Below are 18,329 nucleotides of genomic sequence, written 5' to 3' on the forward strand. Positions count from 1 at the left end.
GTTGTGTGTGGTTCGCTGTATCAGGGCCTAAAACTTTAAGGAGGAAGTTAGACCTGTGGGTATAAAACCAACTATTCATTGCATTAAAGAAACAGTGTAAGGCAGTGTCTCCCACCAGTATTGCCAGCTGGGTTTGATGACGGAATCAATACCTCTGTTTTTGGTCCCCATTCAGTGAGAGAAGTCATGGCTTCTAAAGCTTTTGCAATAGGAGGACATCTTTTGGGATGAATATGCTTGGCCAATTCTTCCTTCCCCAAAAGGGAAACACATTCCGCATCTGTTGTGCACATCCCCAGCCCCTCTGTCCCTGTGACAGAGCATGGAGCCCGCCCCCCCCAAATGGAATTACCAGTGTCTGTCTTGGGGGGCTCTGTTCACCAGGTTTACGCCTCAATAGGACAGCTCCCCCATCCTCCGCAGGTATCCTGTGCACCTTAGAGTGACCTCATATGACTCACACCACCTGCCTGTGTAGACCCTTCCTTCAGCACTGGACCTAGAATTGTTGCTGCCACCATTCCTGCCAGGGTCTACTAGCTGTTTGGATTTCAAGCCCACCTCTCTCAGACTCAGTTCATGAGTCAGCAAGACGTTTTTCTCTGCCAATGCCCTCTCAGCCTTAGTTGCTTCCATGGCAAGTTTTTCCCTGGCAAAGGGTCTCTCAGCCTCAGCCCACATCTCTCCTATCTCTAAGTTGGGCAATTCCTATTGTAACTTTCTCTTCGCTCTCCTTTCCTCCAGCTCCTTTAGGGAAGGCCTCTGAATGAGACACTACTTCCTGCACTGGATCCTGTAGGGAACTCCCTCTCTGTGGGATCCCCTGTCTCCTCTGGGTCCTCTGCACATTCATTTTTCTTCTCCCCCTCATCCTTCCTGGCAGAGTATCTCCAGGTCCAGAAGTGTACTGAAGGGGTGGTGTTTGAGGTCAAGTATTTATACTTTTGTGTCCTGGTTCTGAAAGGTGAGAGAAAGTTCTATACAGATGGTTTGAAGAGCACGAAATCCCTTTCTCCTCTCCTGGCTCCAAGCTGGCTGGAGTAACGATACAGGGTTGTTAGGCTTAATGTGTGGAGACAAGGCAAAGCCCATTCAGGTGCAATTGGAGCTGTGTTTAGATCCCTTTCCCATCAAGCCAGTTAATGGCTCATTAGGGCCCATCAAGTCACACCAAAGCTCCGATTGTGTGTGGCTGTCCGGAGGGAATGCAGAAGCACCAGCTATCACCCGCCTCAGATGTGTATTCAGAGACAGGCAGAAGACACATAATGGTTGAAGTAAGAAAATGCCAAGTTTCAAAAACTGGAATTTTCAGACTTGCAACTTAAAATCCAACTTTACCATAACTCGTGATTTCAAATGGTGAGTCCAGAGGCAACAAACTGAAAGTATCCATCTTTTCCCAATTGTTAAATGACACTTATTAAATGTAATAGGGTAATCCAGATGTTAACCCATGGGAGAGATAGGCCTTGCAGTAGTGAAAATTGAATTTAAGAGTTTTTCACAACCTGGACATGTAAAACTTTTGTAAAACATGTAAAACGTACATGTTCAACTTTTTAAATCCACTGCACCCTACCTAGAACCAACCTTCGGGGTGACTAATGTACTAACTTGGAAGGTTTGGGCCTTGCAGGATGATTAACTTTCCAGTTTGGCATGGCATATTAAAACTGCACACACGGGCTCTGCAATGGCAGGTCTGAGACATGTTTAAAGGGATACTGAGGTGCGTGGCACAATCAATGCTGCAGACCCACTAATAGCATTCAATGTATAGGTCCTGTACATATGTAGTGCATTTTACTGGAACGTATAAGTACATTTCTTTCCTTTCTCTATTGCACTTTGCAGGGAGACTCAGTGGAGATCCATTGCTTATGGTGGTTTTTCTTGGAACCCAGTGACTCCTGACAGAAAAAAAAGCAATGTGGGTTGGGTGTCTGTAGGAGGCTGGCCACCAGTTGTAGCCTGGGTGCAGGGCCTGGCCAGAGGGCAGGTCCTGCAGCCAAACCTCCAGTGTGCAGTCCACTGCCAAAGGCTGTGCAGTGGGGGTATTGGCCACCTACATTGGGTTTGGCTGGATGCCCTGGCCAGAAGGGGAGTTGGCTGAATATGATTAATAAAAAAACGAAATAAAAACAAAGGAAAAGTGACATTATCATTTGGTATGGTAATAAGATCTTTCCATTCATTAAAACCTGTATGGAAATTCACTGAAAAAAACAAAGGTTAAAGTGACTTATACTTAAGCGTTGAAATAAGATAAAAACATATGTTGAAAAAACAAAAAACACTATATTTAATCAGTAATAGTTTCCACATCTACCTATAACTTGCTCCCACACCATGGACTACCTATGAGCTCACATATTACATCATGAATGAAATGCTGACATTGGAAATATCATTAATTATCTCACTGATAAGATCATTCAATCATTGTGACATCATCCTATTGTACTTTAAGTAATTAAATACGTTACACCTCCTGACATTTTCTGTTCACTTGAATGGGACCCTCCTGAAAATTTCACATGACTTGCAAATTTAAGTCAAGAGGTTGACATGTACACACTTGCCACTTAAAAGCCACCTTTTGTCAGGCCCTAAGTACAACCTTCCATAGTATAGTATAATACACTACACACATTCGTAAGATGGGTACATTAGCATTCAACCTTAGAGTCATGCCTTCAACTCCAGTGTGACAAACCACCCCTAAGTGGGACACCCCTTCATTCTACTTTGTTCAACAATGTGCAATGCCTCAACATTTTCAGCTAGGCTCTTGAAATAAAAATCCACACCATAGAAATGTCCTCACTATACATCATTTGTCTATAGCACTGTATTACAATTATTTAACATGTGGCCATGCCCAGCTATCCACTGGTGGATATTCTATTGTCAACAGAAGCATTAGCCTTTCCCAGATTACATGAATGATGTCATGATGTAATTTAACATGTCATGAGTGATGGAATATGTGAAAACATAAATTCTGCATGAAGGGGCACAGTTATAGTTAGTTCAATAAACTTTACCTATTGAAGGTCAGTGATACTTTTAGTTTTTAAACATGTTTTAACCATTACCTTTTATTTGATTTCAGCACCTAACTATAATGTCACTTTAACAATTGTGTTTTTAAAACCTTGCTGCACAGAGTCAGAAAATCTGAGACTAAACAAGTGCTATTTTGCAAATACTTCTCGAGTTTTCCAGATTAGTAACATTGGCATCCAGCATGTTTTTATTCTCGATGTATTGGGTTTAACGTTCTGTTGAAAGCTATTAATTTCTTATAGATTTTTTTAAAACATCACCACTTGTATGGCGGTTTTTCATTTTCAATTAGCATCTCTCCTCTTGTACTGCTATCACTGTTCCAGAAGCTTTTTTAAGTTATTTATGCTACATGCCAGCAGTCTTCTGCATTTTTCACCATTATACCACTATTTTGTTTCTGAAAGCTTGTCATATGTCTCAATACTGGAATGCATTCAAAGTATTAAATTGCAAACTAACATATCCGATGCCCGTTGTGTGTTTGGTATGAAATTATTTTCTGCACTTTAAGCAGAGGAAAAGTCAAGTATCCATTGAATACATCACATTGATTGTCACTGTATTCAAGATGAAGTTCCAAAAGTCCCTCACATATCACAGCATTAAAGACAGTTCAGGTCAGGCTGAATCATGCCTGGCTGAAAAGATTACACAGACATTATGAAGCTTTAAAATATACATTTTACAAAGCTCACGTGCTGACAATGATCATTCAAAGACATAAATTAAAGTGTTGCTGCTCTAAAATACCCTAATCTAGAAATGATCTGCTTATTATGCACTATCAATGGTAATTACAGAAAGCGTTTATCAACAGAATGAAAGCCAGACAGAAAGGTAGTGTTGAACTACTACCCAGACTACACTAACAGTAACTGATACTGTAATTCGGTCTAATATTTTGACTGATGGGGCTCAAATTATAAAAAAAAATAGTACGAACATAATTTACAGAGGACCAACACTGCAATTATGCTAAATATTCAGATAAAACAGAAACTAGGGAAGGAAAAACATAACACAGGTAAGTTAGAACAATACACAGCCCTCTATGTGAATCTTTATTAGATTTTCAGACTTTTAGATTGAGGAAAGGGGTGATGGTATAAGAAAACTAGGATGCTATAGAGGTTAGCTTGGAGAACAACTGTAATACTGATACTCGCTATTCATAAATTTAATCACAGTGGAAACAAATATTTACTTTCTGTCATTGCCTATCTAGAGATGCACGCATAGAGTTTACCCCTTTTTTCAGTGTACACTACATAACTCTTTTGTCTGTGTCTCCTTGGCTTCTCCATTCTATCTCCCCTTCTTTTTAATTTCTTTCCGTTTCTTTTTTTTCTTTTGCGTTCCTTCCCCCCCCCCCCCCCCCCCCCTCTTTTTCAGATCTGCTCATATGGGCACATTCTGCCCTAATTCCGATTACATTGGCAAAACAGCACTTTTGCACTGATTGGTACACACTCAACAAAAACAACTACATACAATATTATCTAAACTATCCTTTGAGGTTAATACCCAGTCACGTTTTAGGGCACTGAAGTGCTGCACTTCCGTGTCCTGTTTAAAGAAAGCAAAGAAGTGTACAGTACATTTAGCATTGTTTGGCGTGTATCCATTAACTGTAAAATAAAGTAAAGCTAGTAGCAAATAAGGTCGCTATGATCTAAAGCGGATTCTACAAGTTAAAACTCGTAAATCTGATAAATGGTTAATAAATTATACATTTTTGTGCGAGCACCACGCAAGGCACGTGTCAGGAATGAATGGTCTGCTCACAGAAGTGACAGATTATGTGGGCGCTTACGTTGTCAAGTTTTGAAATGTTTATAATTGCATTAGGTGGTGAAGCTGCCAACACCTTCTGAAATACATAGGCCAGATCAATCTAGGTGTGTGCTTAATGTCACGATAAGTGAGGAGAGTGCATTTTTACATCTTTGTAGATCGTAACCTACTTTACACTTTAAGTCCACTCCTCTGACAATTCTGAGTCACATCTACAGTCCTCAATCATTATAGCAGACGATTTACAGAAGACTGTCTGATTCTGCAGGAGGAAGTTAGTTCTCCTCCTTACTCTGCCTACCTACTCGAGGATACTTTTGAAAATGAACAGCACCTGGCCAGAACAAAGGCCCACTCAGTATGCACTGCATGCTTTACATAAACAATGCTCTCATTGTTTTCTACAACTGTGCCTAAAAAGTCAAAAACGATTTAATATGATACTTTATTTTAGAATGAGCAAACATCGATTCTCTTCGATTTTAGGTAACTGCAAGCATGGAACTTATAAATACCGCCTCAGTGACAAACAAACATATATAAATATCAAACAATAGCAGAAATGGAAGTAATCATGCTAACTACAGCAAAGAAGTAAAAGTCCAAAGAGTAAAATATAAACACGGCAAACTCTACCTTGCATTCTGGACAACCATTACTTGGCTGCACGGACCCAATGACGGGACAGAAGCGCATTAAATAGAGATGGTAAAGCAGAAGAAGCAGCCAGAGAGAAAACAAGAGGAGACAAAGACGGAAGACACAGCGTGTGAATATCAAATGGACATTTCACAGCATTAGATATTCAAGTAACAGACATTAACAATGGCGAAAAGTCAGGCACAGGTTGAAATACATTTGCCCTTTCGAAATGCAGTGACAAAAACACATTTTGTAGTTCCCTTCCTTGTCAAAACATGAGAACATAAATCTTTTACTCAAACCTATTTTTCTTTTCTGACAAGAAAGTGGTGATATTGCAGAAAATCAAATAGTGTAGGTTATTAATTAAATCTTGCTACCCTGATCTTAAAAAGTAACATTAAAGAATAGATAAATGCAACCCCTGAGCAGCCAATCTATTCAAAACAGTAATACATTAGTACAAAAAGAGTTTCTTTGTTCTTCGTTTTTTATTTTCTTTCTTCTTCACATTTCATTCGATGTTCTCAATATGCTTCGTAGTCACTCAGGTAACTTCTGTAGCCAACATGTGTTTTGTCAGTTAAATATATAAACATCTGACTTCATCAGGACTGTTATCAGACTCCCACCCTTCCTCTAGGATCCCACACCGACCACCTGCCCCACCCTGTTCAACGTCTACATGGCCCCGCTCGCACCCATCGTCAGATCCCAAGGAATCAACATTGTATCCTACACAGACGATTCTCAACTTATCCACTTCCTATCCAACAAACCCAACATCTCCAAACACAACTTTAAAGAAGTAATGGAAGCAGTCGCAAGGTGGATGAAGAACAGCTGCCTCCAACTCAACACGGTCAAAACCGAAGTACTCATCATGGGCCTACAACCCGACGCCAGGAACGACACCTGGAGCCCCCTGCCATCGGGAACCCACCGTCTCCCCCACTGATCATGCACGCAACCTCAGAATCATCCTGGACTCTGAACTCAAAATGGACTGCCAAATCAACGCCGTCTTCTCCCCCTGTTTCCACACTCTCCATCTCCTACGAAAGACCTTCAACTGGATTCCCCTTGAGCACAGGAAAACCGTCACCCACGCCCTCATCAGCAGCAGACTGGACTATGGCAACGCACTCTATGCAGGTATCAACAAGAACCTCACCCGCAAACTCCAGAACGTCCAGAACGCCTCCCCAGAATAGTCCTTAACCTACCACGCCCCTGCCACATCACCCAACACCTGCAGACACTACACTGGCACCCCATCGAGAAGAGAATCACCTTCAATCTCCTCACCCACACCCACAAAGCCATCCACAACACCGAACCTGCCTACCTGAAATATCGCCTCTCGCTCTATGCACTCCAAAGATCTCTCCACTCAGTCCAGCTCTCCCTTGCTACGGTACCACACATCAAGAAGACCAGAACAGGAGGTCGTTCCTTCTCCTTCCTCAATGCCAAGGCATGGAAGACCCTCCCTCTCCACCTCCGACAGACACCTACACTCTCCAAGTTCCTGAAGGAAGTTGCATTTATCTAAAGTTATTGAGGTTGTCCTCATCGAGTTGAGAGTATTTGTGGCCACTCCTTTCCCCTTGGAGCACTGTATCATTTGAGATTAAGTTGGGAATACTCCAGGTTTGCGCGAGCACTTAACCTTGCCACAGTAATTTAAGATTAACATTAAAGAATATTATCAGTAGATCATATTATACTTGAGCCGCTAAAGCGATTCAGAAAGTCGTCAGCCTCAACCACAGTTGACACTTGTCAGCTATTAATAGGTAAATGTTCCAAAAAGGCAAGACTCTTAGTCCTATACAAATGCTCGGTACACCATCCCAGAATCTTCTTCACATAAAATTCTGGTCTTTTGAAGAGCAACCTTAATTTCTTAGTTCCATGTGTTCATGTCAAATGCATTCTGTGTTGTACTCATGTAGATGTTGGGTAGCAGATTAACTCAAATGATATTTTGGTAGTAGGTAGAAGACAAAACAAAATTAAGTGGCAGGATAGCACTGATAAGAAATCAGTTTACCACATTGTTCTGTATTAAATGTATTACCTGTTTTAAACTGTTTAATACGCACTGATTTTCTTTGGTATACAGTGCCGAGTATGCTGTTTAATTGGCAAATGAAATGTTAAGAAAAATGTTTTTATTGAATAGAATTATGGATTAAATAAAAATAAATGCGACTGTCATTCCTTCCTACAAATGGCATACTTGTCTGGAGAAATGCAATAATTACATTTTTGAGACACTCTACATCATGGTTAATATTGAGCTCAAAAAAATAATTTTTTCTCTTCAGATTCCTCTCTTTAGGAATTGGATTGAATGTATTAATTTCAAGACATTAGATATTAAATGTGTCTTATCACCTTAAAATGTGTCAGAGCTTCCAGTGATACAGATTTGCAGTGCCTGATAACATGCACATATTATTTTGCTCAAGCAAAAGCACAATCCTGCTTCACTATAGGGGCTTTAAAAATAGAGAAAAGCAACGTAATAAAATGTATGGGTGATGAGACAAGAAGGTTAAACATGATTTGTTTTTAAATTAATACATCTAATCCAAACTCTAAACAAAAGAATCTACAAAGAAAATTACTTTTTAGTTATATTTCGACTGTGACGTTGTTAGTCTAAAAAAGTTTTATCAGAGACTGTAAATCAAGATTGAAGATAAAAGACTTTACTGCAGAGTTAGATTTTTTCACTGTAATTACTGGTGCCTTCAAAAAGTATTTTTTTAGTGTTAACTAATAATATCATTTGGATATCTGGTGTATAGGTTGAGAGAACATAGCATGAGACGAACAATCTCCTAAATATGCAACCCGTTTCACAGTAAAAGGGATAATTAGCCCATAACTCTGTACACATTGAACTAGGTCGGGAGGTAGAGTTATAAGCATCCACTGCCAGTATTTCCTGCCCCAAGTATTATTAATTATATCTTTATTATCTCACACATTAGGTTTCTTTCTGGTATTCTGAATAAACATGTTAATACATTTTAATATTATCACACAAAAAATTCAGAAATGTGCTTTTTAATTTTTTGTCAAACGTTTAAAATTAGGCTTGAGTATACGGACCAAAGATTTAAACATGAAGATAGCAGTGTACTTACCCTCTCCCTGGAAGAAGGTATACTTTCACAAAAGGGTCAGAGTAACCATTGTTATCTCTGGGAATAAGGTTTCTTGCTTGAAGTATATGAATGATGAGGTTACCAACATGTTTGTCATAGTTTATTTGAAGCTGAAAAGAATTAAAAAGTTCTCTAATAACCTTTACAGCATATTACAATTATTAATTTATTTTCATAAATAGCGCAATGAAACATGCCCCTTTACTTTAAAATGGTCACACAGATATATAAGATACATAATGGGCAACTGTGTAATATGGTCAAATACTGTCCTCAAAGGCCGAGTTCTTTGTTAATTTCATAAGAACCCTGAGATGCATTAAAGCCTCGAGTACATTATATGCTTCCTGTGCATTTTATCTTAAACCTTACAAACATCCTTACACTTATAAGAACCTATATATTGATGAAAATGAAAAGATAAAAAAATATTTACCTGGATTTCACCGGTGATTGGATGGGATGGTGCCTTTGTTACTTCAGCAGGCTGTGGTACAAAAATAAACATTTAGTATTACACCTCATTACGACAACCTTCGTAGTCATGCATATACTTCATTCATATACCAAGTGTTTAATTTAAGCCCAGGTGGGAACCCAAACCCTCGGAGCTTTTCACAGAGCCCTGCGTAAACAGATAAGCAGTTACTTAAATAAAATGAAATAATTTACAGCTTTGGAGTCAATGGAAGTGAAAACTAGTTGCATTTCCTCTTCTCTGTCCTCAACCAGCATGTAAAATGAGAAGGCTGTTTTTTTCAGTGGCAAGACCAATAAAATGCAGCCGTCTCTTAACTCTGAGTGTTGCCAACTGATCAGTGTGAAGGGATATTTCACAATATTGAAAGTGTGTAGATATGACTGAGGGATGATGAATGACAAGTAGGGATGATGGATGAGAAGTAGGGATGATGGATGAGGAGTAGGGATGAGGAGTGGGGATGATGGAAAAGAAGTACGGGTGATGGATGAGAAGTATGGATGAGAAGTAGGGATGAGAAGTAGGAATGATGGATTAGAAGCAGGAAAGATGGATGAGAAGTAGGGATGAAAAGCAGGGATGTGAAGTAGAGATGCTGGAAGAGAAATAGGGATAATGGATGAGAGGCAGGGATGATGGATGAGGAGTAGGGATAATGGATGAGAAGTAGGGATGAGAAGCAAGGATGAGAGATGAGAAGTAGGGATGGTGGAAGATAAGTAGCAATGATGGTTGAGAAGTAGTGATGATGGATGAGAAGCAGGGATGAGAAGCAGGGATGAGGGCTGAGAAGTAGGGGTGATGGAAGATAAGCAGGGATGATGGATGAGACGTAGGGATGAAAAGTAGGGGTGAGAAGTGAGGAATGAGGATGTCCTAAAATGAATGCTGCACATAACAGTATCCAAATGGATAACCACCACCTTTCAACACCAACCACCATCCAAGTATCAATAGCACAGTAGCAGATGTCAACATATATTCATTGAGTAAAGTGTAGCTGTGAGGATTTAGGCAATGGAGTGATAGCTAATGTTTTAAAACAATTGTCAATTCCCTTGGGGTAAGAGAAGTCATTGCAGAAGTCTGTTACCATATGTACATGTATTGGCATATATTACTGCCTTTTCTGAAACAATGTGGATAATTTGGATATTCACAAGATTGAGGAAACCTCAAATATGTCAGAGAAGTTTAAATATAATGATGGCCCTTGTGATAAATGCACTTTCCCATTCCTCCATTAAACTTCGATTTTCCACAATGGTAAATGCTATGTGGGGTATTCCTGTTTTGCTTTATTGGTTAAAGTTCTTCTCTACATACCACAAAAATTAGGCTGATGTTTTGGTCTTAATAGAGCACTGAGAAAGATACTCCCGCTGCTTCCAAATTCGGCCAGAGCCTTAACATTACGTGGCGTTATTTTAAGCAGACTAGATTATTGCAACACCCTACTGTTGGAGTCTCCAAAGTATCTGATTCAGCGACTGCAACGCGTCCAAAATACGGCGGCGAAATTCGTTCTGTCCAGACCATGAGACTCTTCTGCATCATTGTGCTTAACTGAGCTACACTGGCTCCCAGTGCTGCAAAGAACATATTTGAAGTTCTTATGTATAGTGTTTAGGGCTCTGCATGGATTTGGACCTAAGCCTCTACAGAAGAAACCAACTTGGTACACTCCCACTCGGGAGCCTCCGTTCCCCTTCTGCTTGTCTGGCAAAGGTCTCAAGGTTTAATAAGGTTAGATTGGGAGGGAGGGTTTTTAGTACTGCTGCTGTGAGGCTATAGAATGAACTACCACTCAAAATTAGACAAGGCAAAACCTTGTCTTTGTTTAGGAAAAGGATCAAAACGTGGCTGTTCCCCAGAAACTGATTTCTTGTCTTTGAGTGCTGTCTAATTGGGCTCTACCCTCTCTGTTTTATGATGATTTGTGTCACGTACCATAGCGCCAGGGTACCCGTAGGGTGTTTGTTGCGCTTTATAAATGCTATATACAATACAATACAATATTAGTACCCACAATTGAACATTTGGGGCTGCATCGAATCACAAGGCTTCCTTACTAGGCTACAACTCACATTATAGATCCCCAAAATCAGCATCCTAAGGCTGCCAGCTCCCATTCCCTCAAATGTGAAGGTGTAGTTGGGACTGCACCATTAATTTTAGGCTCTACCCCACCCATTTCTCTCCTCCTCAGCTGTGAAGGCTGCAGTGGATTTGATATTTACTGGTTGGAGTACTGTACTGCTCGATTTCCCCGGCCTTTCTGTGTTAAAAGGGGCCTAATGTGACTTCAGTCTCTTTCCATTCAAGTCTAAGGGTTAGAGTAGTGTATAGAGCCTATTTATTAGGCACTTCAACATGATCCTGTGTTCTTCCCCATAGATCAGGGTTTGTATACATATCCTAGGGGATAGATTCGTTAGCATTAGGGGTAATCTGTTCTGTAGTGAGGGTATTTCATGGAGCTGTGCTGAATTCAGGCCTGGTAGGCCTTAAACGGGAGAGACTCCATCTTTCCCCCTGCTCTGGCAGCTTGGGAAGCTTCTAGGTCATAGGCAGTGTTTTAGTTAGGAGGTGTTATTCGCTTGGAGAGAACCGGTTCAGGCCGGCCCTTATCGAAGGATTGTATTCTTCTTCATGCCGAAGACACTACATCAGGCCGGCCGGCTGGGAACGTGTCCTTGGCACGGGGAGGTACAGGAATTTGGTGGGCGGCAGGTTACGTGCTGGAATCTTCCATGAGAAAATGCACATCTATATTAGTGAAAGTCTGAGGCAGACACTGGCACTTGCTTCTAGACCATAGGCGGCATCTGGCCGTTAGCAGAAAAGCTACTACTTATTCCAGGGAAGACAGATGACGAACTTGAATTTAAGGAGGAGGAGAGAGTAGCCGATGAGGAAGAGGTTCCAGTGACTCGGAGAGGGAGAAGGGAGTAGATCCGCGACTGCGGAGGTGTGACTTCCAGGCGAAGCCGAGGCACAGACGAGAAGGGAACCTAGATGACCATTGAGCACAGGCTACATACGACTAAGGTGATGTCGACCCCTTTCTATTGAAGTGTGTAATCTAACCTTCTACTTTCCTTGCAGGTTGTATATATAATGTATTCTGTGAATGTGCATGTGGCATTTAAATAAAGTATTTAGCTTGTCGTGAGTTAGCATGTGTTGTGTATCCTTGTATAGGAGGATAGCCTATTCTTCTAGTCAGATATAGCTTGACATGAACAGATGTTAATCCTGATCAGGTAAGTGATAACTGAATGAGGGAGAGAGAAGCCCCTCGAACTAAAGAACAGGTTGTGCTCAACTAATAGTCTTTGTGTGATCTGAATATATAGTAATCCCGATTCCCCTGTCGTGTACTACGGTAATAATAGGATGAGCTCGTGCTAAGGCTGCCGTCTGGGTAGGAGATTCTGGGTCTGCCTGAGACCGCGAGACTGTGTGTTGCTGCCGTCTGGGTAGGAGATTCTGGGTCTGCCTGAGACCGCGAGACTGTGTGTTGCTGCCGTCTGGGTAGGAGATTCTGGGTCTGCCTGAGACCGCGAGACTGTGTGTTGCTGCCGTCTGGGTAGGAGTTCTGGGTCTGCCTGAGACCGCGAGGCTGTGAGGTCTTGATATATATATATATATATATATATAATAGGAATTCCCTGTCCTTAGGTGGTACATATATATGTGGTTATTTAGGTGTAAAAAGGCCCTAGGGAGGGGGTAACGTTCTGGTTTGGGTTAGAAAGGCTCTGTGGAGCGGGTTCTATCTGGAGGGAAAACCAAAGCAGAACAAGTACGGAGCTTTTCTTAGAGGCAGTGCAGATTCTTCATTTTTCCTGATCTTAATGATTAAGTAAAAGATCCTCCCCCTTTGAATATAAGGAATAACAGCTCCAACGTTTTCAAAGTAGCCTCTATCCATTACAGATGAGGAAGTGAATCACATTTGACTTTGTGTCTTCAGATGAGTAGGGGCCGGGTTGCTAATAGAGTTATGGGACTTACCTAAAGGGCCATAATGTCTGGTAATTTCCCTCCCATCATTACAGGCCCTCACATGCAGCTCAGGCCCATTACTGGGGATAGAAGGGTAATACAAGCTGCTAGTTTCTGCATGCGAGGGTAACATAGATTAAATACAAACAGGTATGATTCCATAAATTCAATGAAAGAAGTATAGAGTTTTGCTTGTTTCAAGATGGTCTAAGAGTTCTCTGGCACCTACTGTTCTAATGTGTATGCAAAGCTGGACAGTTTGAAATTGTCAACTATGACTAATTAAGTCAGGTGAGATGACAATAAGAACAGAGTATTGCAAAGCACTGCAGCTACGTTTGACTGCCTATATACAATTTAAAACTTGGATAAAAGTATGGTTTCCGATTAGTTGTAGGGAGCGAATGCAGGGGCTAGTGCCTTTTCCTAACAGAACTCACCAAATGTAGGTTTTACATTGGTGTAGCATTTTTAAAAGTAGGCCTTGTAGTCTCCTTTGTAGATACAAGAGGGAATAAAGTGCTCATAAAGATCCCTGACCATGAAGGAAATACATAGGTCTATACAGAATGGCAATTTTTGTCGCATTTAATATCAGTTTCTTTGTGACAATTCTCAGAAATGTGCCTCATCTATTAACAACTTATTAAGATTTATGATTTGTATTTGCTAAATTCAGAGTGTATGACAATGAGAAGCAGGGGAAAGACTCTTTGAAGTATAAGAGGTGTGGTCATCTCAGTTTCTTGGATCTGAAGTTAACAGTAAATAAAAAAAAAAGAAGTATAGCAATAGTGATCTCTGCAAAAGTTGAAGAAAGTAAGGGAAATACCTGTTATATCTGTTATATGCAGTACAGCCACACAAAAATACACTATGCATTTAATAATGGTCACACACATGATATTCCATTAAATGTGACATATCCACAATCTGTCCACTTGTATTAGACTGGGTTGAAACATAATGCAACTCTGTCATAGTGAACATTACTCACAAGCATTGTTTATAACATTTTATTGTAGAGATGTGGGCATGAGGAATGCGTCAAGCTCAATTTTGTTCCACATCCTCTCTTAGGTGATCTTGTTTGGCTGAAACGTTTGTGCTGAAGTCACCTACTAATATACACCACCTTCTCTAATGTATATCTCTCTGAATCCTTTCATTACTACTAATAATAATTCTTATTTTAAATTTCCAATGAGGTAGGGACCAGTGCCAGCAAGCTGACCAAAAACAGAAGGCTGGCAGGGATTTCACAATGTGCCACAAAGGGAAGGGGCACACACACTCCGAGGTGGCATCCAATGGACTAGTTTAGAATTGAGTGGTGTAGAGTGGAGTAGTGTACACTGGAGTAGTATAGACTGGAATGGAGTATAATGGAGTAGCATGCAGTGGCATACAGTGAAGTGGTGTTGACTGGAGTGGGGTGCACTGAAATAGGGTAGAGTGTTAAAGAATACAGTGGAGTGGCATTCAATAAAATAGCATAGAATAGAGTGGGGTAGAGTGGAGTGGCATACACTGGAGTGTCGTAGAGTGAAATTCCATACATATGTAGTAGCATACAGTTGACCAGCATAGATTGGAGTGGCTTAGAGTGGAATGGTAGAAAGTGGAATAGCGTATAATGGAGTAGGGTCTACTGGAGTGGCATACAGTGGAGTGGCGTACACTTAAGAGGCATGTAGTGGAGTTGCATACAGCGTAATAGCATAGAGTGGACTGGCATAGAGTGGAGCTGTGTACAGTGCAACAGTGTAGACACAAGTGGCTTAGAGTGGAGTGGCATAGAATGTAATAGTGTATAGTGGATTTACGTACAATGGAGTGGAGTATAACAGACTGGTGTAGCCTGGAGTGACATACAGTGGCATGGGGTACAGTGTAATAGCATGCAGTGAAGAGGCATACTTTGGGGCTGGGTCCAATTGAATATGGTTGAATGAAGTATCGTAGAATGGAGTGTCATACACTGAAGTGGCATAGAGAGGAGTGGCATACAGTGGAGTGGCGTACACTGACGAGCCATGCAGTGGAGTTGCATACAGTGTAATAGCATAGAGTGGACTGACATAGAATGGAGTTGTGTACATTGTAATACTGTAAAGACGAGTGTCGTAGAGTGGAGTGGTGTAGAGTGTAATTCTGTCTAGTAGAGTAGCGTACAGTGGATGGGCATATAATGCAGAGGTGGAGACTGGAGTGGTGTACAGTAGGGTGGGGTAGAGTGTAATAGAATACAGTAGGGTGGTGTGCATTGGAGGGGGTCCAACTGTATAGTGTGGCATGAAGTGGCGTCAAGTGGAGTACCATACTCTCAAGTGGTGTGGAGTAGCGTAGAGTGGAGTGGCCTACAGTGGAATAGAGTAGTGGGGAGTGGTGTAAATAGAATGGCATAAAGTAGAATAGCATATAGTGGAGTAGCATCTAGTTGAGTGAAGTACAGTGGAGTTGCTCAGACTTTAGTGGCATGCAGTTTCATTGCGTACTGTGTAATAGTTTAGAATGGAGTGGCATAGTGTGGAGTCTCATACAGTTGAGATGCGTAGAGTGGAGTGGCATAGAGGGGAATAGTGTATAGTTGAGTGGCTATAGTGGCGTGGAATTTGGATGTATGTGAGATTTACCATCAATGTAGATTATGGAGTGCAGAGTAATGCAAAACAGGGAATTGAGCTGCCTTGCATTTCTCCAGATTTACCAATCAACGTTGTGCCATGCATGGTGGCCTTGCGTTCCTTTGTCAATCTGACATAAGTATGACATTGCCAATGCAAGACCATGAGTGATGCAAGGGTACCACAACCCAATAATACAGTTAGGCCTTAGATATATTTTGGCTATGGTAAACCGTAATACCTTTGCAGTATACCATGGCACATCGCCATGACAAGCCAGTATATAATTGGGCAATGTCTGTTTCAGTGAATGAAAAGGCAGCCATATTATTGCTACCACGCTTTGGCTGTGCTCAGTGTTAGGAACTTAGATATAGGTAAGTAGTAGGTCCCAACCAATGTATTGAGATTTATTTAATATATTTTTAAATAAGTTTATGGCCATGTAACGCAGTGACAGATATCACTAGGTTTAAATGCTTTCTAACTTAAAAAATACTTAGTATCAGTATCCAAAATACATTACTTCTGCACCATAATGTATAATCCTACCAAATGCCATTGAAATCCATTCAGCCATGTTTGCACTATGTAAAATACAATAGTCTATGGAAAATGCATTGGTGGAAAAACAAGTTTTGGGACCCCCATTTATCTTTGCTCCCCCTTAACGATTCACCACAAAAAATTACATCATCACAAAATGTAGAAAATACTAAAGTTCTGGAAGGTTTTGTGGTGATTTGACAAAATGGGTAGAAAGATATTAGGGAGCTAATATCAGAGGAATTCCTATTTTTGAAAATACTAACTATTACTACAGAGTGGCAATCAGCATGTGATTTCTTTCTTTTTATATATCGTATTTCTTTATTGTTTATTTGTTAACTGGTTTACATAATCGTGTGACCACAAATGTGTTTTTAGTTGTTAATGTAGTAATTCTGAAACTTTACATATGCAGTCTAATTTATTTGTTAGGCTTCCTTGCTAATTTTAGTAGAATTGTGTTACACATGCAGTCCAAAATGAATGAAAGCCAATCACTGTTATAAAAATGAAGATTGTTTTCCTAATGCCAATTATCACGTCCTCCAAAAAGTAGTTTGCGTGGCTCACTTCTAGGTGAATTGTTCATTTTCTTGCAATAAACCAAAGGTGATAGGGACTTTATAGTTAGTTTCACGTTTTACGCACACAAAACAATAGAAATTCAGCAGTTTGGTTTATACTCATAGTTATACTTATGTTAAGAAACTATAACTCATGGCCTAAAGTTACTTAACGTCATGAGTTATAGTTTCTTTAGATAAGTATAACTATAACTGCCAAATGTCTATGGTTTTGTGTGGGTAAAACTTGAGCCTGACCATAAAGTCCCTGTAACCTTTGATTTGTTTCTATGAATTTTTATGGTTTTTCAACATAAAGTAATATATAATTACCGTACGTTAAAACAACCTTTGCCACACACTGCCTTTGGCTGTGCAAAGCAGGAGTGGATTATTGTGTGTGAGTTTTTTTTCCGTTGGGCCTCGGATCCGTGGGTATCCGCAGGTACCCCCTTGGGATCCAGTGAGGATCTGCATTCCTAGATAAATATGAGTTTCTTTAACTCCAAAACCACTAAACAGATTTACACCAAATTACAAAAAGATCTTTCAGACTCAAAATCTAGTGTTTTGCCAAATTAGGTGAAATTATGTACAGAGGTTCTGTCTGTTCACTAAAATACCAAAGATTACAGGAATGCTATAGTTACATTAAGATTTTACACACAGAAAACCATAGAAAATGAGCAGTTATACATATCTCAAGTAACTATAACTTGTGCCTTAAAGTAACTATAACTTATGCACCTGTCATGCACAGTTTTCTCATCAATAATTACAATGCAAATGTTGCAGTGATATTATCAATGATGACATAGAAGATGTCATGAGTGATGCAAGATGTGGGGTGATTAGCAGTGAACGGTGAGAGCGCAAGTTATAGTTACCTAGGGCCCAAGGTTATGTGAGTGTAAAATTTGAACCTAACTATGGCGACCCTGTAACCTTTGTTTAAGCAAATTTATAAGGTTTTTTAAAATTCTATTTCCTAACTATAACTACAAAGTCCCTGTAACCTTTTTTGTTTTTTGAGTGGATTTCTATGGGTTTTCAATGCTATTTCCTAACTATAACGTCCTTGTAACCTAGGTGTGTGAGTGCTTGAGCAGGTGTGCAAGTGGGTATGTGAGTGTGTGGTGGCTGTGTCAGTATTGGTGACTGGATATCTTGGCCTGTCAGTGGGTGTGTGAGTGGCTGTGGGCATCAGTGAGTGGCTGAATGAGTGTGTACATGGGTGTGCGAGTGGGTGGGTGAGTAGCTGTACAAGTGTGTAAGAAGGTGTGTGGGTGGGTTTCTGGGTCTCTGAGTGGGTGTGCGAGTGGCTGTATGGGTGTGTCAGTGGTTTTCTAAGTCTCTGAGTAGGTGTGGGAGTGGCTGTATGGGTGTGTCAGTGTGTTTGTGACTG

The 18,329-nt window shown here is 40.5% G+C and overlaps 1 protein-coding gene across 5 annotated transcripts in view; it reads right to left on the bottom strand.

Moving 5' to 3' along the window:
- The window catches only part of PCLO (piccolo presynaptic cytomatrix protein), a 1,384,288-nt gene that overhangs the window by 351,935 nt on the left and 1,014,024 nt on the right, over positions 1-18,329 (bottom strand). For all 5 annotated transcript variants that reach the window (XM_085652900.1, XM_085652897.1, XM_085652899.1 and 2 more), the window contains 3 exons: positions 9,130-9,180; positions 8,673-8,803; positions 5,506-5,532 (listed from right to left, as the gene is read on the bottom strand). In XM_085652900.1, the coding sequence (XP_085509026.1) occupies positions 5,506-5,532; positions 8,673-8,803; positions 9,130-9,180 (209 nt within the window). The remainder of the gene's footprint in view (positions 1-5,505; positions 5,533-8,672; positions 8,804-9,129; positions 9,181-18,329) is intronic.

This window comes from Triturus cristatus, chromosome 4_1, assembly GCF_964204655.1.
Source record: "Triturus cristatus chromosome 4_1, aTriCri1.1, whole genome shotgun sequence".
Taxonomy (NCBI): Eukaryota; Metazoa; Chordata; class Amphibia; order Caudata; family Salamandridae; genus Triturus; species Triturus cristatus.